Source organism: Leptonychotes weddellii, chromosome 6 (genome assembly GCF_054177405.1).
Source record: "Leptonychotes weddellii isolate Sample4059 chromosome 6, ASM5417740v2, whole genome shotgun sequence".
Taxonomy (NCBI): domain Eukaryota; kingdom Metazoa; phylum Chordata; class Mammalia; order Carnivora; family Phocidae; genus Leptonychotes; species Leptonychotes weddellii.
In genome coordinates this window covers 90,765,703-90,788,579 of record NC_138374.1, presented here as the reverse complement: position 1 = coordinate 90,788,579, position 22,877 = coordinate 90,765,703, and the positions used below count along the sequence as shown (strand labels likewise).

Below are 22,877 nucleotides of genomic sequence, written 5' to 3'. Positions count from 1 at the left end.
AGGTATTATTTGTTTCAGGGGTACAGGTCTGTGATTCATCAGTCTTACACAATTCACAGTGCTCACCATGGCACATACCCTCCCCAATGTCCATCACCCAGCCACTTTTACTTGATGTTCTTTTAAAAGGAGGAAACTCATTTAACCATTAGATTATTTGAAATGTTCTATATTAAAACAAGCATATTATGGAGTAGGGTGACAAATTTGCATGAATTTTTAAGATAAACCAGGAGACGTCAAACCATTTTATTATGGAGAGTCACGGAAATTTTGCCCCGACACCTTTTCCTGCTTTTGTCAGCAATCAGGGCCAATTTGGAAAAGCTTGAGAAGTGTTGGGCAGCATGTGTAGAGTGGGAGAGGGGAGGGCTGGCCCCATGGGGCCAGGACAGAGTGGAGGTAAGTCTGGGGAGTGGGGGACCTGCAAGGCTAGTAGTTACTCAAGGGGTCCCTAACAGAGCTCATTTGGGCCCGAGTCCACAGCTGAGTGGAGAAGACCACTCTGACAGGGCAATAGTGAGCTAGGTGAATGCACAGGTGGACGAGGGAACAGTACATGGTGCCAGGATGGGCTTCAGGGCCCTTCAGCACTCTCTCTCTTCCAGTTGCGAAGTCACCCCAAATAAACATGCTTCCCAAGGGAAAATGACGTGCCGTCTAAGGCAGTTTCAGAAGTCCCGTGGCCTACCACAGCCCCAACCAGAGAGTCACCCTAAGATCATTTTAGCAGAAATTCTGGGCCTGCCCGGTCATCTGTGATAGTCAGGGTGGTGTACAGAGTGTTTGTTGGGGGAAGGAAAAGTCACATCGACCAAGCTTATGATTTATGGTTCCTTTAAAGAAAGCAGCTTAGTTCTTTTTAGGCAGCCTTCCTAGGGTCATCCTCTCCTCTTTCTTAAAAGGACCCTGTTTCACAAATGGGAAACCTAATTGGGAGTCAAGTAACTGACTTAACTGACTCCTCATTGTCACCGTCTTTTCCAGGCCCCATTATTTAAAAAAAAAAAAAAAAAAAATTCTCGTTTTTTAGGAAAGAGGTTTCCAGTTATCCTGGAATCGGTCACAAAGTTAACCGGAATTCAACTCACCTGCGTCTCTTTTCCTGAGGCGCCCCTTTGTCGGATTGCTCTTACTGAATTAACGCAGTATGTCTTCACAAGAGGATGTTTGATGGCATAGAAATGCACACGTATCTCTCAGAGCCCTTAATATAGAAGATCTTTTAGAGGGAATGTTCTGGATGATAAAAGAGAAACTTCTCAGTAAGTTTTCTGATTGCATTTAATAGTTAATGTTCCTCCTGAAACACTCATCGTCTAATATTTTGCTTTTGAGTTTCTTGTATAGTTGGAAAGTGGATCCCATTTTAGAAAAGAATACTAACGGTGCTAATGTGATATGCAGGGTCAGGTTAAAGACTGAGCTAACCTCCTGGCCCAAGTGCCGAACGATTACCTGGCAAGGAGGTTACTTAAAAGTTGCTGGAACAGTGAACTGCTGTGTTTATTTCAGAAGTGATGGACTCCTGTAAAAGTTCTAATTTTAAGCAGTCGCATTATTACTTGAGATGTTTAGAAATTTGTCAGGCTAATAATACAGTTCATGGCCTACCAATGAGAGTAAAAGTCATCAAGGGCATTGTACAATTAATATATTACTGACTGAAGCATATGACCCATAGTTTGATATGTTGTTAGTGCCTCCCTAACATTTTCCAGAGAAAAGTTATTCCCTCCCTCCCCAATTTAGTAAATGTTGAAAAATGGAACTATGTTCTCCATCTTAGTTACTGAAAGCAAAGTTTAGGAGAAATTAACAATCTTACATTGCATAATACTGTTTGGTATCACTTTTCAATTTCTTTTTAAAAGTCAAATAAAGTTTAGTTTTATGGCCTGGTTGTTTATTTTATTTGGAATCCATCATCTCTTTTCATTTCAACAAGATTTTGAAAGGATATTCAGTTCTCTGCTTTATGGAAAACCAGAATAGAGGTAAGAATAGAAGAAAAGGTGAGAGAAAAAGTCAGTCCTAACTATTAGAACCTTCTGGGCACCTAGCATAATAGGGCAGTATTTCAGTGTGGACTGTGGATTACCAGCGTGTCAGCAAATTCTGGATGTGGCTGCAGATACAGGAACCTGGCCACTGGGACTGAACCACACAGGCTTCATTTTCCTTTTTCTATCATTATATAAAAATGTTGACACACAATGCTACGTTGGTTTCAGGTGTACAACATAGCAATTCAATTTCTTTAAACCTTATGCTGTGCTCACCACACAATGCTATTAGAGTAGCATTGACAATATCCCCTACGCTGTACCTTTCATCCCCGTGACTTATTCTATTAAGGGCTTCATTTTTCTTATGGTAACAGCATGTCTGGAAATAGGTAGAGGGGGCTGGGTACAGCGGCTTGAGGAAGTCATCGTGGAGCTAGGCTGCAGCCCCTGCCCTTGTCCTTGTCCTGGGACTTTGAGCCTCAGGCTGGCAAAATGGCATTTGTACGCCCAGGCAGCCTACTGGCTTTTCAGTAGGGCAAGAAGGTTTTGCCTTTTCTTCAGGAATGGACCTCATCCCAGGCCAGCACTGTCAGGTGCCCAAACCTATCACCTTAAGATGAATTTTAACTGGCACCTCACTTTGCCACCCTTACTACAATCTGGGTGTTTTTGGTGAAAAACAAGGGGTAAGTGAATATTGGGCTAACCACTGCAGTTTATCTGCTGGACTCCGCATCATCACCACCTGGGTTGTTACCAATGAAGAGCATCTGGCCACCTAGAGCTCAGTCTCTGGGAGTGGGCCCCTGGGGTCTGCATTTCAATACTCCTCAGGTGATTACATTTTGAAACTTGAGATAGGCTGCCCTCAGTCTTGCATACGAGGCATGTTACCACGTATTTGAAAGAACTAGAGGACAATACATTCCATGTATATGTTAGGATGCTTTTGGCCTAAACCCAACTCAAAAAGGCTTAAATCTTAAGGAAATTTATTATTTTATGTACTATGGAAGTCCAGAGGCAGGATGGGTTCATGGTTGGTGGACTCTGTGGAGATGATGCAGGATCATTTTCCTCTCCACTTTGCTGTTGACCTTTACAGCCTCGCTCTGTGGTTCCCCACTCCCAGGTTGTCAGATGCTGCCTCCCGATTGCTCTCAGGACATAGAATTCTTCTAGAAACTCCAATGATCCTTTGTATCTCATTCGCAAGAACTGTATCACTTGCCCATTTCTGAGCCAGTTACTGCAAAGAAAGTGGTAATGACCTTATACCCAGTTAACACACCCTTTGAGCTAAAATTAAAATTGTCAGTATTTCAATTCGCATTGCCCCAAGGGGTGGAGTTGGAGGGAGTAAACCACTACACCGGCCAGTTCGTTGCACCCAATCGGCATTTTGACTTGGCCATTTAGACACAGCCATTCTGGCTCCTCCCCCCCTTTGCTAAGCATCTCCACGATGAAGATTCCTACACTTAGGGTGCAGGTTAGAGGTGAGATCAGACTTGCAGCAAGACCACACAGGCTCCCCACTTTGAGAATCTTAGAAGCCTGTGTATTCCTGCCGAAGTCCCATGGACTGCCTCTCAGATTGCTTATGCTTCTCTCATACTCACGATGGTCATATATTAATTCACTTCCAATTAATAAATCTTGGAATGAATAATGCAATTTATTCTGTTCTCCCATGAAAATCGAGAGCAGCAACTCTCGGTAGGGGAGCTCTACTCTCCATGCCCACTAGTGTATTAAAGATGTACTTAGGATCACTTCTACCCTGGAAACGCATATTTATTACGTGATTTTTCATATTTAGAAAAGAATACTTTCACAAAGTCTCATGGCTGCTTGGTGACAGAGCCAGAACTCGATTTGGGGGGGTACATGGCCCCCTTTTCTTTGAGCTTTTTCACCGTCTTTATATTGACATCATATATACGGAGAGAGTAGAGATGGCCAAACGAAAACACCAAGGTTTGGGTGCCTGAGGGAGTGAGGAGGGGGGCGGTAGATTTACTGGGGGAAAAGTTGATGAATCTGATTTTGAATTTGCAAATTCAATGGGACATGTTCCATTGGTTAGTAAAGACCAACACTCAGGTCCGGATAATTACTGTTGGAGATTTAGACTTTGAACTGTCCCCATGAAAGAAAGTTGAAGCCATACTGTCCAAGAGACAAGGACTAGAGGTGTCAAACAGCCAACGGATGAGAACAGCGAGGAATCTAATAGCTGGGGAGGTGACAGGGGACCAAGGATCCCGGGATTAGTTAGGACCAGGTATTAGTTCTTTAAGGGCAAAATATACTGTGACTTAAGAGGTGAGAGCAGGACACCAGTCCTCTTGTCTTTCAGACCAGCATTCTTCAGGATACTGGGTAACTTGGAATTTTCACTCCATTCTCAACCTTCCTGGTGTCACTCAAATTTTACATGTGGAGAGTTCAAGGAAACTAGACTTAATGACTTGTCCAACACCTGGCACCAGGCATCATGTTTTATATTATTACACTCAATAAAAATATAAAGGGCTCCATGCAAGAGACTCCACCAGGTATGGGACACTTCTTTCTAAACCCCGGACGTATTAGCACAGTCTAATAAAAGTCCGAGAGACCATGAGCTCAGAGTAGTTGGTATTCTTTCGCGAAAAGCACAGATGTACTATTCTCCTCGAGATTTATATTCTTAAGCCTAGTCATCCAATTAAAGTAATACGTCAGGAGAGCTCTTTCTAGCAGGATCCACAAACTGAAGGACCCAGGGAAGTAACAGGAAGGAGCAAAGTGGGCCAAGAGTTGTGGTGAAATCACTGGTTCGTCAGCTGTTCCTGGCTTTTCATTATATGAAATCTTACGGATCTGCCTTTGGAGAAAAGCAGCAGTACCAATGCTAGCAAGCCTCTGCCCTGCAGGACGGTGTCTACCTGAGTGCTTCAGAACGTGACGACAGAATTCTCTGATCCAGTTCTAGCAAAGGATTTATTTGCTGATCCCCAAAAAACCAAGAATCAGAAACAGCCCCACTGCCCTCACTGCAAGAAAAGTTCTATGATAAAATATCTTCCATCCTCTTCTCCTCTCTTCCCGAGGTGTGCCCTTGCTTGCGTCCATCAGCGCAGAGCAGACCGACAGATGGAAATACTTTGTATGAAAGGCACATGGCACCCGGTACGCCTCCCCGCAGGCAAGTGGAGGCTTCTCCACAGCCTCCCTCTTTTGACAGGAATTTATTGAAACATTTTCTTTAGAGCAAAATATTTAAAGATCCTTCCCCCTGCTCATCCCACTTCAGTTATCTACCGAAAAAGTATAGAATTGAAAGGTTTTTTGCCCCTGCTATGATCCAAACACCGAACAGTGAAGAACACCTGGATACTCTTAGTTTTGGGGTTATATACTCACATATCACAGAGGAATCTGAACCTCAAGTTCTGGATTTGATTAGAACAGCTGAAAAACAGATAGTCATTCTATGATGGAGCAAAGCAGGCTTTTTCAACCGCGCTACCTCACTGATCCCAAAGCTCGTACAGATCCAAGATTTGAGCCTCTCACATGGACTGTATTTCAGAGAGTCAGCGGAGGAGAGTGCTAAGGTATATGAACAGAGTTGAATGCTGGTGAAGGCACAGAGTAAAGGATCCCAAGAGATTTTTAGTGCCATTTTCATTTAATAAGCCAGTAGCAGAGCAACCTAAAGACCCTCGCTGCGATCACACCAGGATGTTTCTATGGAACAGCTGCAGAACAGGACTGGCAGCCGGCATCGTCCGGCTCACTGAGCTCGGCCAACAGCCCCTGCACCAGCTCCTCGGAGAGACTAGGGCTGGGGCGTGTAGCGGAGGTACTTCTTGCCTGATGGGAGCTCTTTGGTGAAGACTCCTTTAGGGAAGAGTTTTTTGGCTTCATCTTCAGGGATGGTTGGAAGAACCATCACGCTATCTCCAACCTATTGGAAGACATTGAGAATGGTGAAATCCAATCTTACAGAGAAGCCTAAAGGCAAGAGGTGACTTTAGACAAGTAGCTACAGGTGCTCATGAGAAGAACTCAGTATTGGTTACTCTCTCTCCTCTGAGGAATTTTGTTTTCACAGGTTGATCTTTGACACTTTCGAGAGGGAACTATTTCCCTATCTTAACAAGTAGTCTTATTTTAAACCCTGTGATGGCTTGGCACCACACTTTAAAATGTTAATTGTAAGTCCTTATTGCTGCCCTGTGTGAATGATTCCTGCCTCCTCTCTCATCCCTGGCTCCTCACCCCATTTCCTGCTCCTTCCCTTCCAGGCACGCTGGCTTGTCTTCTGTTTCTTGAACCTACCATGCTCGCTTTCATTAGCTCTTCCTTCTGCCTGCAGTGTTCTTCTCTCATAAATACCCATGGCTTGGTCCCTTGCTTTCTTTGTGTCCTTCCCAAAGGTCCCTTCAGAGAAAGGCCTTCCTTGACAGCCAATTATAAAACCAACTCTCCCACCCCTGCGTTCCTATTCTCTCCACCTCTGCTTGATTATTCTGTCACACTCACTGTCACCTAACACAGTAAACTTGCTTACTGTTTGTCTCCACCCACTGGAGTGTAAGCTCTAGGAGGGCAGGGACTTCTATTTACGTTTATATTTATATTGTTTGCTGCTGTATCCCAGTGCCCACTGCCCAGGCTCAGTAGACGCATGTTTGGTGGATGATATACAGAATTTAAGTGATTCGCCTGCCAGGAAGAACAAAACAACACAACCTGGTATTCAGGTTAGCATATTTTAAAAATGTAGCTATGTGAAGATACCCTTCTGATAGCCCTGTCCTACCTTTTGCAGAAATCGTAGAGATTAAAAGTTTATGAACAGGATTCCAAGAATTCTACATGAGTTTAAAAGACTGAATGAAGCTTAAGAGAAATGAAATGCTCCATGACATTAATACACCACAGAGTTTTATAGCCATGACTTAAGTGGCCAATCTAAGTCTAGCTATAAATATTCTGCCATCATTTTGCTAGTTTGGGGAAGGGTTAAAGGTTTTTTAAAAAAATTCTTTTATTGAAAGGCATCATTCTGACCAATTAATTTGGTCACATGATCTAAAATTTAGGAAGCAATATAGGGAGTTTGTATTTTATAATAAAAGGTGTTAAAGACCTTGACAATGGCCTCACAGCAAATCTGAAACTCAGCCATGAGAAGTCCAGCCAGTGTGTCTGCATACCAGAAAAAGAGCCCCATGTAACAAAGACCCTGAAGATAGCCATTGAGAGACCAGCCCCTTAGGCGTTGCAGGCAAGGTGAGTATCTTTACCTTCCAATCAACTGGGGTGGCAACCCTCTTTTCTGCCGTTAGCTGGAGAGAGGTAATTACTCTGAGAATCTCATCAAAGTTCCTGCCAGTGGTCGCTGGATAGAGGATAGACAGCTTCAGTTTCTTATCAGGACCAAAAATAAACACCTGCAAAGCACACAAATGCATAAATAGAAGAATTCTTGAAGTGTTTTTGATGTTAAAGCCTCTTTGAAAGCTCTTAAGTCATCAGAAATGTTCAAGGCTGTTAAAAATAAAAATAAAAACACACAAAACACCCCCCACCCTCCAACACCTAGAAGGATACATCAAACTGTTAACCTGGGTGGCTGGAGTTTAGGTAATTTTCTTCTCCATGTTATTTTTCTTTTTTTTAAGATTTATTTTTTATTTTTAAGTGATCTCTACACCCAGCATGGGGCTTGAACTCACAACCCCAAGATCAAGAGTCACATGCTCTACCGACTGAGCCAGCCAGGCGCCCCTCCATGTTATTTTTCTAAACTTAGAAGGGAATTCTCTTGGCTCTGGCTGGCTCAGTACAAAAACTGATATGCAAATTGAATCCGGAAAGGCCTCGGGAGGGTACTATGTTAACTAGGGATGGTTATCTTAAAAAATATACTAATGGGAGTTGATACTGGTCCTCAAATAGTTGTACAGTTTTGCAGATGAGGGACTAAGTTTGTTCTGGAGTGGGTAAGGACAGAACAAATAGGAATTCCGAACAAATAGGAATTCCAAACCAGAGCTGCCTTATGGAAAAGGGTATGGCCCACCACTTTGAAGAGAGGGCTGTCAGGAGAGCTGAAGAAAAGATTCCTCATTTCTAGATTACATCTTAGGACAACTACTTATTTTATGTAGATTTCCAAAAGCTGTCAAATTCAGCAACTTAAAAATTTAGCTGAAAACTTTATTTGCATTAGCAGTACAGACGGTCAGTGAGACTGCCATTAATACAGTTATTTTGTAATTGGAGATATTCCCCTATTTCCAGGAGTTGGTGCAAGCACTCAATTAGACATAGACCCTGGCCGGTCATGAGGACTCGATAATGGATTTCTAGGACTCACCACACGCGCTGTCACAGGCATGCCCTTTTCGTCCTTCTCCACCGGGTCCAGCATGCCTAACAGGATGGCAAGGTCCCGACTCTTATCATCAATGATAGGGAAAGGTAATGTTTCTGTGGGCTCCTGACCGTTGTAAGCATTGATATCCTGAAATGCAGGTGAGAGAGGAAAAAGAAATCTAAACCAAGCACATCTTCGGAATTCAATCACAGTTAACGGCTATTATCTTGCAAGATAGGGAAGAGGACCACAATCATCATTTTCTCTAAGCAATTTGAGTATGAAAATGAATGAATGAACGCTCCTCATCCCAATCAGTCACTGACAGAAAGAACAGTGTGGTACAGTACTTAGGTTACTTAGGTTATAACCATAGACCCTTTTCATGCCCAGTTCTCTTAAAAATTGGCATGCTTTTACTGCTTGAAGCAGCAAGAAAGCAGCAAAGTTGAATACTATAGAGGTAGATCCCAATCCAATGTACCTCAGGATATGCAACAAGTAAACACCATTAGAAATAATGGGTTCATTAAGTCCATCACATCTAGAAATAATACCACATGCAGAGATAATTCTATAGATCTGGTCCCTGCCCGCTAAGTACCCTGACCCAGACACGATGCTACTGGAAGGCAGATTATCAAGAAATGGAAAAAAAAAAAAAATCACAAAACTTAAAGCAAACCCAAGAAGAGAGAGTTGATTATGTACTTTAAGGATAAGTAAAACGTAAATTTTATGGGTGGAAAGGCAGAGGTAAATTTACACTAGGGTGAAATCCACATAGAAAACAAAGCATTTCAGGTCTGAACTGAAAGACAATAATGTACTCTCCCCCCTACTCTGTTTTCTTCCCCTAGTTAATTGCACTCATTCACTTCTATTTTTCCTATCCCTAGAAGTCTTTGGGGAAAAAAAAAAATCTAGCTTCATTATTTGATGAAGCATCGATATAGCACTTAAAGTGGGGTCAGCAGGGTGGATGAGCAAAGTTCCTGCCTTCAGAGACATGTCTCCTTTGGTTCAGATGATTCCCCTATGAAGTAGCAGCAAATGCAAGATTTTAACATGTAAATGGCAGATTGTGAACGCTGAGGTATACTGGTCCCCATTTATAGGTCTGCTGAGTTAGTTGAGACTTCAGGAAAGACTTCGGCCTGGGGCCTTGGAGGCTGGATCAGATTTTCACAGGTAAGGGGAGCACTATTAATGAAATAAGAAGGCAAGTATGAGCATAAAGAATTGAGAAGAGAGTGAGTCACTTAGCCGGGCAGAGTTTTAGGAAGTAGCGGAAAAGAGGATTTAAAGTTGGAATGAGGTTTATTTATTATGTGGAGACTTGAAAGTAAATCGGGTGGATGTCATGGCAGTTCTAGAATCTTTAATTTCTCCACAGAGACGTGACAGGGTAAGAGTGGCATCGATGAATTCTGAAATGGATAACAGCACATTTTGAACATGTTCCTTAATTTTATTATCTTAACTTCTCTTCTCTAGTCACTGGCTCCCTTCAAGTCACCACACCTAAAAAATGATCCATATGGCTTCATGCGAGAGGCACCCCGAATTTTCCTATTTAACCAGCTGAACGTCAAATTCTGGCCGCTGCTTCGGATAATTGGGAAGTGTCTTCTATTGAATGCAATCCCCACCGTGAAAATTCTGAGGCAGAAGCTCACCAGCTGAAATGAACCTGAGCACACTCACATTGCTATACTTTAAGAGGTGTTATACAATAGATGATAAGCTCTTCCTTCAGTGATTCCTAGTTTTAACCATTGCTATACCGTAATAATTGTCAACACTGCCACTTGCCCAATGGGTATTCCGTGACATCCAGGAACACCAAAGAACCACATGCTTTGGCTTTATTCTATCCTAAATCAGGCTAATGCCTGCCCTCTAGCATCTAATATCACAAACAGCATCGGTGTGAGGTTTCAACTGCACTGCCATCATTTTCCAGCAGGACCATCCTGAGCAAGTCCCTCCAACTCTGTGGAAGAAGGAAAAGGTATTCCCATGGGCAAATACGAGGGCACGAACTACACACCTCCCTCAAAGGGCTGTTCCTGGACACAAATGAGAAATGGCCTGTGAGACCGCTGTAGGAATGCAGCCGCTATTCACAGCCAGAAGTAAGGAATGAGAAAAAATTCCACCCCAAGAAAGAGCAATGCCCTTGTCTTTTCTCCTGATACAGTTCTTCTAATCTGACACTGAGAATCAACGAGCGTGAGACGGCCAGGGGATGCAGCCCCAGGTGGCCAACTCACAAGTCAGGACCGTACCTTTTATTCAGTTGTACGTGAAGGGCCTGACATACCGCGTGGTACACGGTAAGCGGCCCTCCAAGCTTACCTATCAGCATTATTTAGTGGCACACATCGTAGCAAAGTCATCAAAATATTCTTGAGTTAAGCCTAGACTACCACATTCATTGTCCAAGTAAATCCTTTTGTTGCAAGTAGGCAATTCCTTCAGTTCACGCATTCCACACGTACAGACCGACTGCCTAGGACATACTGGGTGCCACGCATTGACGTACTGGGTGCCAAGCACTGCTCAGCAGTGCACAGAATGGCAGTCGGCCCCGCCGAGCCTCCACTCTGCTGGGTGCGGACAAATGAACAAACGAAACTAGCGATTTGCAGAGCATTTTCTTTTAGATGGTGACAAGTGCTAAGGAGAAAATTAACCAGAGGGGGCTGGAGGGGCGTTATAATCTTAGATAAGGAGGCCATGGGAAGGCTTTAATGAGGTGTCATTTGAGTCAAGACCAGAAAGAGGGGAGGGCGAGCCACAAAGATAACTGGGTAAAGAGTCTTCCAAATAGGATTCTGGATAATTTTAAGGTGGAGTAGACGAGTTTCCTGATGAATCAGACATGGATACAGAAAAACCAGAGGCATTGAGGATGACGCCTGGCTCTTTGGCCTGAGCAACTATGAAGATGCAGTGTCCATTAGCTAAGAGGAGTAAGACCTTGGATTAAGAAAAGGAACCCCGTGTTTGATATACTAGGTGTGAGATGATGGGACAGCCCAGGGGAGAGGCTGAGTTGGCACTGGTTGTCCTGGTCTGGAAGCCAGCAGAGCCTGGCCTAGAGATGGAAATTTGGGAATCACAGCATTCAGATGTGAGTGGGTGAGTTCACCAAGGGGAAGGATGTAGGTAGAAAGAGAAGGCATCCAAGAAACGCATCCAGGGCAACTTCAGCAGAAATTAGGAGATGATGGAACTCAGTCTGAGCATAAACAGGAATAGCTAGAGATGTGGTATCTGGAAGCCAAGAGAGAAAAATGTTTCAGAATCTACAGCGATCAGCGGGTTGAAGACTGCTTGTAGGCCAAGAAAGATTAGGGCTGCGAACCTAGCATTTAGCAAGGTGGAGGTCACAGTGCGGTCTAAGTCAGATTTTCACATAATCAGTGAAGTTTGAATCTGAGGTTACTTGTACCTTTACCTCAAAAAACCAAGCTACTCTAAAAATTAGTAACTCAGGGCGCCTGGGTGGCTCAGTTGGTTAAGCGACTGCCTTCGGCTCAGGTCATGATCCTGGAGTCCCGGGATCGAGTCCCGCATCGGGCTCCCTGCTCGGCAGGGAGTCTGCTTCTCCCTCTGACCCTCCTCCCTCTCATGCTCTCTGTCTCAAATAAATAAATAAAATCTTACAAAAAAAAAAAAAATTAGTAACTCAGGAAACAACAGATGTTGGCAAGGATGTGGAGAAAGGGGAACCCTCTTACACTGCTGGTGGGAATTCAAACTGGTGCAGTTACTCTGGAAAATAGTATGGAGGTTCCTCCAAAAGTTAAAAATAGAGCCACCCTATGACCCAGCAATTGCACTACTGGGTATCTACCCAAAGAATGCAAACAGTGATTTGAAGGGGCACATGCACCCCAGTGTTTATAGCAGCAATGTCCACAATAGCCAAAACATGGAAAGAGCCCAGATGTCCATCAACCGATGAATGGATAAAGAAGATGTGGTATACACACACACACTGGAATATTATGCAGCCATCAGAAAGAATGAAATCTTGCCATTTGCAATGACATGGATGGAACTAGAGGGTATTATGCTAAGCAAAGTAAGTCAGTCAGAGAAAGACAAGTACCATATAATTCCACTCATATGTGGAATTTAAGAAACAAAACAGATGAACATAGGGGAAGGGAAGGAAAAATAAAGATAAAAACAGAATGGGAGGCAAACCATAAGAGACTCTTAACTATAGGAAGCAAATTGAGGGTTGCTGGAGGTGGAGGTGGGTGGGGGGCTGGGGTAACTGGGTGATGGACATTAAGGAGGGCACGTGATGTAATGAGCACTGGGTGTTACATGCAACTGACGAATCATTAAATTCTACCCCTGAAACTAATAATACACTGTATGTTAACTAAATTGAATTTAAATAAAAAATAAAAAAACAAACCCAAAACCAAGCTACTCTATATAATTTAGAAATTGATCTATAATTTCAAAGCACATGCCAACGGGTACTATACCTTGCTCCAGGCAAGATGGTCTTCGACACTGTCCACCGAAAGGGCAATCATCTTAACGTTCTTTTTGGCAAATTCTGGTGCCAGCTTCGCAGCTCTGCCAAGCTCTGTGGTGCACACGGGGGTAAAATCCCGAGGGTGGGAGAAGAGAATGCCCCATCTGAAAGAAAGGAAGAGGAAGTCACAACTTACTGGAGAGGTTATCACCATCAATGTAGAATGAGAAATCACAAATCCTAGGTCAAAAATGACTTTCTTTTTTATTTATTTTTTAAAAAGATTTTTATTTATTTATTTGTCAGAGAGAGCACACAAGCAGGGGGAGCAGCAGAGGGAGAAGGAGGGAGAAGCAGGCTTCCCGCAGAGGAGGGAGACCGATGTGGGGCTCGATCCCAGGACTCTGGGATCATGACCTGAGTCGAAGGCAGACACTTAACAACTGAGCCACCCAGGCGCCCCGACTTTCTTTTTTAAATGAATGCTTATGAGGACAATTACTTTTAGATTTTTGTCGAGGAATGCTTTCTGATCTTCTTACTTCCAGAAAAGCCCATGTTTAATGCCCAATTCCACATGATAAATGTCTTAAAAGACTCTAATTTAAGGGTCTTGCCTCCTTTAATAACTATAGGGCCACCCTGACTCTTTTCAGCTCATAAAATCTGTGCTATTTAAACCAACAAGCTTATTGAAATAAATTCCCCTCCCCCTGCTTACTCCTATTTTTTTTTTCTAGGCACAGAGACCCTGACATTTAGCTTCAACAATTGATGTCCCAATGTGCCCCAATCCAAACAAATGCCTGATTGCAATAATAAGCAGGTTATGTAATCTGAAATAAATAGGCTTCTATCCCCTATTTATATGTAAAATTAAAGTTGACACTTGGCTTCTGTGTAGTGAATGGATATAAAAACTTTTGTAAGTAGGCTTTCCTGACCTAGCCTGCCAAACAGGACACCCAGTCTTTGCACCCTGACGAAATAGCTGTTTTACCTGTCTCTTCGTTTGCAGTTTCTTTTTCTTCCTGCTTTAGACCAAGTGGGCAGAAAACTGAGAGCCTACAACAGATTTTTAAAACTACAGATTCTTAGGTAAATCCTAGTATCTAAATCATCATTGCCTAAGGTAAAACTTTGTATAGATTTTAAGCACATTTCAAGTCACCAAGAACTTTTGGACTACCACTTCCTTCTCTTCGGCAACAGAAGCTACTCTTCTGACTGAAAAGGAAAATTTAACACTCGGTTTTCCACGACCCTTGTTGATGTACGTTAAACCAGAATCCTAAACTATCTTTTAAAAAAAAGTGCGCCCGGGGGGCTCAGTGGGTTAAACTCAGGTCATGATCCCGGGGTCCTGGGATCGAGTCCCGCATTGGGCTCCTTGCTCAGTGGGAAGCCTGCTTCTCCCTCTCTCTGCTGCTCCCCCTGCTTGTGCTTACACTGTCAAATAAATAAATAAAATCTTAAAAAAACAAACAAACAAACCAGGATCCTAAACTAGTAGATTACTAAATCTAGCCTAGATGCCAAGCTGACCTCTCAAAGTTTGCCAAGTTTCCTGAAGCACAAAGAACAAAAGCAGACACAAGGGTACCTCCTTTCCACCTACATCTGCCACTTGGACTCCCAGGGCTTCAGGAAAGGAAAAGCCTTCCCATAAAAAGGATAGAAGGCCCTATGGCAAGACTGGGAAGAGAGGTAATATTTTAGTCTTATCTCGGAAGCTAAACAGGGTCGGGCCTGGTTGGTACTTGGATGGGAGAGAGGTAATATTTTTAAGATTCTGGAGGATTGTGGTAGATTTACTTTTTTATGAAGGGCAGTAAGAGGGACATTCATCTTTTGAAAGAAATAATCCAGGCATGGGTAAAATCTAGGCCTTAGATTCTATGGAAAAGGATCGGCTTAAGGGTCAGATGAGACTTAAGAGAGTCTCCAGGAGTTGAGAAAAAAATAAACAGGACATTTCTTCCTGTGTTGTTACAGGGTTGATGAATTACAAGTGTGAGACATACTCTTTCCATTGTGTGTCGAGAAGTTTTGCTGAATCATGCTAAGGAACTGAATTTAAGCCACTTGACAACCTGCACCCCTCAGAAGCCAAACTCCAGTTTGCCATGTGGCTAGGAATGGGATAACAGAATGTCTTACTTCGGCCTGCCTTCCCCTCTAAGTCTCCCTACTGTGCTCTTAAGAGTAGTTCAATTACATTATCCCATTTCCTTCCTTATTTTCAAAAGACAAAAGGTTTCCTCCTTTAAGGGAAGGGTCCCTACTCACCCCCAGAAAACCCCAGGAAAACACGTTTTGTTTGGTGAAAATGTACTGTAAAGTAGCTGCTTCTACCACATACATACAAAAATAGTGATAAAGCTCATTAAACTCACCAAATGCAGCACCCAAACCCCTTAGCTGTTTCCAATTGTCAGAGGTAGGGCAGATACCTGTATTGTTTGAAATTATTATTATTTTTTTCTCCAAAAAACACCTGGATCAAAAAGTGGCATCTGAATTAAGATCACACACAGAATGGAGTTGGGAAAAATTGTATTAGGCAAAATCAATATGTTATAATTATATAAAGAGCTCAAACTTCTTTTTGGGGTAGGGGAGGGAATACTACCCCATGCCTTATCTGAGGCCGACTTGTTATACTACTTGTTTATAAATGCAGGTATTTTTCTCATCTTCCTACTGGTGGCTCCCTGAGAAGGTACTACTTTTAATGAAATCAAGATAGATCCAGGGGCCAATAAGCAACAACAAGAGGAAACCCAAAAATTAGGGTTAGGGTTAGCTTAAATAGTGATAGCATTTATAATTATTGCTATAGTATGTTAATATTTATCTTTAATCTATACAATCTAAGAGTTCTGGTAAGATTTTGTTGTATGGGCTATAGATGGGAATGGGAAGGAACATACCCTGAAAATCCCATGGACTTTTGGAGAAATACTAACACCTAGATTATGAGATTGGATACAATCTGTATGTCTGAGGTCTTTTCCTACCTTTAATGTCTGAATGTTCCAGTTCTCATCTTTTTTTCTAGCCTAGTTCTCTCTTTCACAGAGCTTAGCTCTTCCCTTAATCAGTGGCTGGACAATGGATTTAAGGGATTGTAAGGGGATGCGTAGGCCTAAAATGCAGGTTCTCTGCATAGCCCCATCCAGTTATTGATTAATCTCATAAAATTCCCTCTCTCTGCCTACAGACACATATACCTGGATGCTGTATATAAAAAGGATACAAATCATGGAGGAATTGTTAAGCCTTACAACATCACAGTGTAAAATGAACACACAAACAAAAAGCCAGGACAGAGTCATACATACAAAGAACCAGCGGTTGCTAGAGGCGGTGGGAGGATGGGTGAAATAGATGAAGGGGATTAAGAGGTACAAACCTGCAGTTATAGAATATGTAAGTCATGGATATGAAAAGTACAGCATGGGGAATACAGTCAATAATACTGTAAAGTATGGTGACACACGGTGACAACACTCACTGTGATGAGCACTGAGTAATGTACAGAATTCTCTAATTACTCTGCTGTACACCTGAAGCTAATAAACACTGTACGCCAATTATCCTTCAATAATTAAAAAAAAAAAAAAAAGGAAAACCAGTGTGGTGGGGCTGCTGGAACTCCAGAATATAACGACACATCTTTGGGATGTTTCAGATTAAAACTAAGCAACTTGACAGCTTGCTGATTCAGGAGCTGTAGAATGGAAAACCAGGGCAACGCCGACCTACTCCCAGTCATGACGGTCTGACTGCCAGGCCAGATCTGGCTATCACCAGCAAGGCCACATGCGGGAAGCAAGGCAGCAGGGGCAGGAAGCGGTAAGGGGCACACCACTGGGAAACAAAAGGGTCTCCAAAGCGGGGAGGGACAAGCGTCCTGGCGCCCGCAAGAGCCTGCCTATTGCGGCGCCAAGAACCGGCCACCGCCGCGGAGCAACCTCAGAAAGCCCTCCCCTCACAGTGCTGCAAGTTCTGGAATGAAGGGCACACCTACATACAGAGTGTTCTTGGTTCCTCCCAGAGCTGTTATCAAATCATATCCCAGCCCCGGCAGGAGGCTCTGGACAACAAGTCTTTCAGCCAGTTATTTGGCAGCTGGTGGTTTTAAATTTTACTTTTTGTGTCGAGAAGCCTGAAACGCCAGTGCAGCAAGCAGGACTTCAGATAACGCGCTGGGCCGTCCCGAGCCTTCAGCCAGCAGCAGTGTCTTCAGACTGGCCTGAAACACCCACCTTCCCCAGGGAGCAAATTCCAGAACGCAGGGAGGGAGGTGCGACCCTGGGCACGAATCCCGGGACGTGACCGCTGATGCCGCCCGACCCTTGCCCCCGCTGGGCCTCGGCTTGACCGCGCTACTTGGCACCGCTCACCAAACCGAGTGAGATAGGCAACCAACCCTCCGCATCCGCCTCCGGTTCCCGGACCTGCGGGAACCCAATTTCGCTCCCCTCCCCCTTTCCCGCCGCGGAGCTAGCTCAGCCACGCGGGGGCCGCAGGCGGGAGGGGGGGGTCCAGTGGCCGGCCCCCAGCAGCGCTCGGCCGACGCGGGGCAGGGGCCACTCGGCCAGAGGCACGTGCAGGAACCGGTGCGGGGAGGAGGCGGGCGGCGAGCAGGAGGCTGAGCGGGAAGGAGGACGGAAGGGAGAAGAAATAGGAAAGGCACCTCCGAGGCCGGGCGTAACCCGAGGCCAAGGCAGGGCTATGAGGTGGCCACTTACGAGTCTCCTAGATAGTCGTGGAAACGGATGCGGCCGACGGTAGTATTGGCCTCGAAGTTGGGAGCCTCGTCCCCGAGAAGGAGACCTCCGGGCATGGCGGCAGCGGTGACGCGGTAAGACAAGGACGCGCAGCAGCGACAGCCACCAGCTTGCCGGCTCTGGCGGTGTAGCTACCGGCAGCAGAGTAAGCGCGGCCGCGAGGGGTGGGACGCGGGCGGAGTGGGCGGGGTCAGAGGCGGAGTCTAGGTGGGCGGGGCCGTGGCAGGAGAGGGTCGGGACTGGACCTGGCCGCGGGCCGGGTGGACCGAGCCGAGGTCCGCGCGGGTGCGAGGGAGGGTCCGGACCTCCCGAGCGAGGGGCGGGGCAAAGGTGGATGAGCTCTAGGCACTGGTCGGCTGCCTCGGAACGGGCCCGGAGCCTGCGGGCATCCGCCCGCGTCTCCACTCACGTGACGTTGGACTCAGGGACCTTACCCCCTGGAGGCTTGGAGGTGAGCTAGATTTGATCCTGCAGTGCGTCCGGGCTTTGAAGGTGCAAGGAAGCGGAGCGCAGTAGAAGGGGAGCCCCGAGGCGGAGAATCGGGGTGCGGGATGACGAATCCGCGGAGGTTCTCCTGTACGTTCACGCTCGGTCTCCTGACCCCTCCACTTACCCCTCTTTAAGTGTGAGCTTCTGGAATCCTGACCACCCCAGCCAGGCTAGCTGTCATGAACTCTGTATCAGAGGATGTGGCAAGACCCAGACATGTAGGGGACCTTATGTCAGAGGAAGTGGCTTTCATATTGCAGCAAAAATTCCAGCACCTATGTCATCAGTCACCGCCTGGGGGAATGTGACTAAACTTTTATTTCACTTCCCTCTCCCAGTATTGCGAACTACAAAATAGTCAACGCAATTATCCTGAAATTTAGATATCCATTTTTTAAAGATATATTTATTTATGGGGGGAGGGGGAGAGGGAGAGGGAATCTGAAGCCGACTCCCCGCTGAGCGTGAACCCCAGGAGGGGCTCTATCCTACAACCCATGAGATCATGACCTCAGCGGAAACCAGGAGTTAGTTGCTCATGGGACTGAACCACCCAGGTACCCCTGAAATCTGCATATACGTTTTAAAGCATACTTATTGCGATCTGCTGTGTGCAAGTCAACTCTGCCACCCAAGGAAGTGGGAAGTTTAGATTCATTTATTTGCTATGTGCCAAGCATGAGGCAGACAAAATGACTGGTCTCTTGGAGCTTTCCTTCTAGTAGGGGAGACATAATAAACCAGAATATATTAGATAGCAGTAAATCCTATTTAGAGAAATAAAATAAGGTTCTGTGCTAGAGGGTGGCTGGGGAGCTGCTTTGGATTGGATGGTCTGATCTGGGAAAGCCTCTAGGATGATGTAGGTAAACTACTTGGCACATAGTAAGTGCTCTGGAAATGGTAGCTATTATTTGGCTGATGATAATGGCTTATGCAGTACCTCTTGCTTTGCAAACTGTGTGGGAGGCACTGTTCCAGGCCTGGTGATACAGTGAAGAGCTACAGTCCCTGCTCTTACAGGGAAGGCAGATGTACATACAGTTATGATAAAAATATAGAGTAAATGCTGATGGGGGAGGGTGCTAAATGGTTGGCGTTCAGAAGTGGGAAAATTCACTGCATGGAGCTCCTTAGGCTTAAGGAAGGCACATAGCAATGTTAAGAGAAGTGACTCACATACTGTGATTTCAGTTTTCATCATAGTGCTGTGTGTGGGGTGTGTGTGCGGGCTTGCTAACCGTATTTACTCAGTTTTCCCCTGAACAAGGATTTACAGTAAGATTACTGGTAAAATTTCTAGCAACTCTAGAGAACGCTATAGAGCTACTGTAATTTCATATCTAAACTAATTTGACTCCAAGCTTTGGTTTTAAAAGTGCTATGTCTTAACTCCTTTTGCAGGGGGGTAGAAAGAGAGGAGGGAAAGGAGGGTAATTTAACTTTAATAGACTATTATTAATGCCATGGGGATAGGGTAGACAACCCAGATTTACCATAACTATGGAGAATACAGAAATAGACTATTGATCTCTAGAAAAAGCATAATTGGGGTGCCTGAGTGGCTCAGTCGTTAAGCGTCTGCCTTTGGCTCAGGTCATGATCCCAGGGTCCTGGGATCGAGCCCTGCATCGGGCTCCCTGCTCGGCGGGAAGCCTGCTTCTCCCTCTCCCCACCCCCGCCGCATGTGTTCCTGCTCTCACTGTGTCTCTCTTTGTCAAATAAATAAATAAAATCTTAAAAAAAAAAAAAGCATAATTGTGGAACTGTCTGTTGTAAATTAAGCAAATATAATAAAATAAGATAAATGCCTGTTAGGATTTGCAGTGCCAGAGACTGCACACTGGAAGTCTTCTTGGCCCCTGCATGCTTCTTTGCTTTAGCCTCTGCAGCATTTTAAGTTCTTTTGAATTAGCTGACAACATTCGGAAAACAGGACTTTTTACAAAAATATCTGGATTTCTGTCTCCTGGAAAGTCAGATCTAGCCACACTGGGCCCACGTTGCATGTGGGTGAACAGTGGCTGGAGAGTAGCTTTCTAAGAGTGCATATGTTCCCTGTTACTCAGAAGGTTCCTCACCACATATCAACATTAGTGTCTATTGTCACTTTAATGCCTCTCTTGCACTGTTATAGTTTCTAGAATAGAATTAGGAGGAAAATGAATCCTATCCTAATGTATCCCTATCTCTGTCAAAATTGTGAAAATGAAAGGTTGACCAAGGGCCATATGCTCCAAGGAAGAAAAAGATAGAGCGTATTTCTTTGTCAAAGGAAAGAAGAGTCCCATACACTTAATGTGCAAAATTGTAAGAATACTGTTTGTCCTGTGTGGCCGCTGAGGTCATGATCTCATGGGTTGTGGGATAGAGCCCCTCCTGAGGTTCACGCTCAGTGGGGAGTCGGCTTCAGATTCCCTCTCCCTCTGCCCCTCCCCCCATAAATAAATATATCTTTAAAAAATGGATATCTAAATTTCAGGATAATTGCGTTGACTATTTTGTAGTTCGCAATACTGGGAGAGGGAAGTGAAATAAAAGTTTAGTCACATTCCCCCAGGCGGTGACTGATGACATAGGTGCTGGAATTTTTGCTGCAATATGAAAGCCACTGAAGGTAGGTGCTCCATGGGCTGAGTCCCTCCCGGAGGGCAGCAGTTAGAGCTCTTTTCCCAAGGGCTAGCAGGAAGCGCCATGGGAAGGAGGCAGGGAGGAGGGCCAAGGAAGGCGTTCCAGGGAGAGACCAGAATGTGAAAAAGGGAGACCGTCTAAGGGAGGAATTAACTCTGCAGACAGGGAAGAGGCTGTGGTATCAGGGGAGGAAGATGTTTTCTGGCAGCTGGCAGGGTTGGGGAGAGTCTTGAAGTTCTGAGAAATAACCCCTGGATGGCAGGAAGGAAGGGATTGCTGGGATTTTCAGAGGGCTATGACTCCTGTCTGACTGGTAGGCCCTTCTTCCTTTACCACTTTGGACGGACTGAAGGAAAAGGTGGAAGGATTGGCAATGGCCATTTGGAAGAGCAACGGTGCCTTACTGTCTCTCTCTCATTGTCTCAACTAGGTTGTGAACTCCTAAAGGCTTGACCGTATTTTACTGATAAATATTTGTGACCCACTAGACATGCTGGGCATGGGGCTAGATTACACGACTCGCTGGAGAAGCAGTTAGCTACCTCCTGCCGCCACAACAACAAAGTTTGTCAGCCTCCAGCTGGGAATAAAAGAGCTGCGTGTCCCTAGTGATAACTGTAGCTAGGGAAAAATCCTTATGCGTTGTGGGGGGTGGTGGGGGGAGATACATAAAACTTGAAATTAATGTTAGGGAGGTGGAATTAGGTTTTTAAAAGCAATTCTTATAAGCTTTCTTGTTAAATCTGATTGTCATTTCAGAAATAAAAATAGAAAGAAGGCTGGTGCACGGGAAACTTGTGTGTGGATCCGGACAGTGCTGCCCACCTGCTGTATGAGCAGAGCTGCTAATCTCTCCACTGCTCTTCTCTATCTTTGGTAATGTGGTCACTCCTCCCTGTTGTATCTACTACAGGACATCCGCAATCTGGAAAGAAACCAAGGTGGGAGTGAAAATGAAAATACAACAGCTGTTAAAATGCTGGAATGATGAATAATAACTCAGCAGGGCTCTGGAGTTGTAAATTCTGACACTTATTTTCCCAAATAAAGCACCCTGAAAATTTACTTTTTACCCTGAAAGAGACTGCTTACAAAGTTTCACAAATAACAATTTTTTGGGGGTGGGGGAGAAATTTGTTCATAAGTGGTTAAAGGATTAGATTTAGAGACATTGTATAATTATTGGGTAACTAAAGACCCCAAGCCAACTTAGAATTGTTTGAAGGGTGGTGAGGTAAGTTAACCAGTTCTCTCATCTGCTTTTAGTTAAGCATAAGAGGCCCTATGTGCTAAGGGGAAGCATTTATTACGGTTACAGAGTGGGCAGTGAATATTAATTTGTGAAACTCCATATCTGTATATAACAGAAACTGTCATAGAAAGAGGGGAAAGGGGAAGAGGGAGAGAAAAGAGAGAGAGCAGAGAGCAGAGAAGTCACAAGAGCAGGCAGGCAGAAGAAAGAAGGAAAACAGGGAGAAAGGGAATTTGGAGAGGGACCCATTTGAATGCCTGCCTGCCTTGCCTGGGCTCCCTCCAAAGGAAAGCTGACCATATGGCCCCGCCACTCTGGCCCTCGGTGATTGCTCAGGGCTGGGTGTTGGCCCAAAGGCAGTCGGCCTCCAAACTGGCTAACAGCCCCTGAGGGAGCCTGGCACAAAGTGTTTTATTATGGGACCCTCTCTTGGTGATGGGAATGCAAGACAGCAGAGTGGGTCAGCAGTTCGCAGCAGGGGTGGAAGACGAAAGATGGTCAGGCGCGGAAGGGAGCAGAAGCCGTGAGCCGGAGAGTGGAGAGTAGCAAGAACTCGAAGCAGAGTAGCAGGTGAAGGGAGCAAGATAAGCACCAAGTCACTAAAACTACACTGGGGACTAGTGGCCGGCTAGCTTCTGAACTCAAACTCTTTGAGGCCTACTGCCAGGAGGGAGCTAAATAAAGGTCAGTGGTGGGAGAAGCCCTCCCCAGGAACAGGGAATAAAGTTCTGCATTTCCTGAGAATTTAAAGACAAAGACAACAACAACAACAACAACAACAACGATGATGATGTCAGTCTGCATGTTATTATCA

At 44.8% G+C, this 22,877-nt stretch overlaps 1 protein-coding gene and 1 long non-coding RNA gene across 2 annotated transcripts; one reads left to right on the top strand and one right to left on the bottom strand.

The window, feature by feature from the left end:
* Window positions 1-4,978: 4,978 nt before the first annotated feature.
* PRDX6 (peroxiredoxin 6) lies at window positions 4,979-17,858 on the bottom strand. Its single transcript, XM_006734892.3, has 5 exons — window positions 17,653-17,858; window positions 12,903-13,059; window positions 8,389-8,535; window positions 7,313-7,459; window positions 4,979-5,967 (listed from the first exon to the last, which is right to left on the bottom strand). Exons 1-5 carry the CDS (start codon window positions 17,745-17,747, stop codon window positions 5,839-5,841), a joined length of 675 nt encoding a protein of 224 aa, XP_006734955.1. The 5' UTR covers window positions 17,748-17,858; the 3' UTR covers window positions 4,979-5,838.
* Window positions 17,859-17,918: 60 nt separating this feature from the next.
* On the top strand, window positions 17,919-21,876 carry LOC115941460 (uncharacterized). The gene is made up of 2 exons (XR_004076218.2): window positions 17,919-18,142; window positions 21,571-21,876. It is a non-coding gene; the product is annotated as an uncharacterized LOC115941460 (long non-coding RNA).
* Window positions 21,877-22,877: the final 1,001 nt, after the last annotated feature.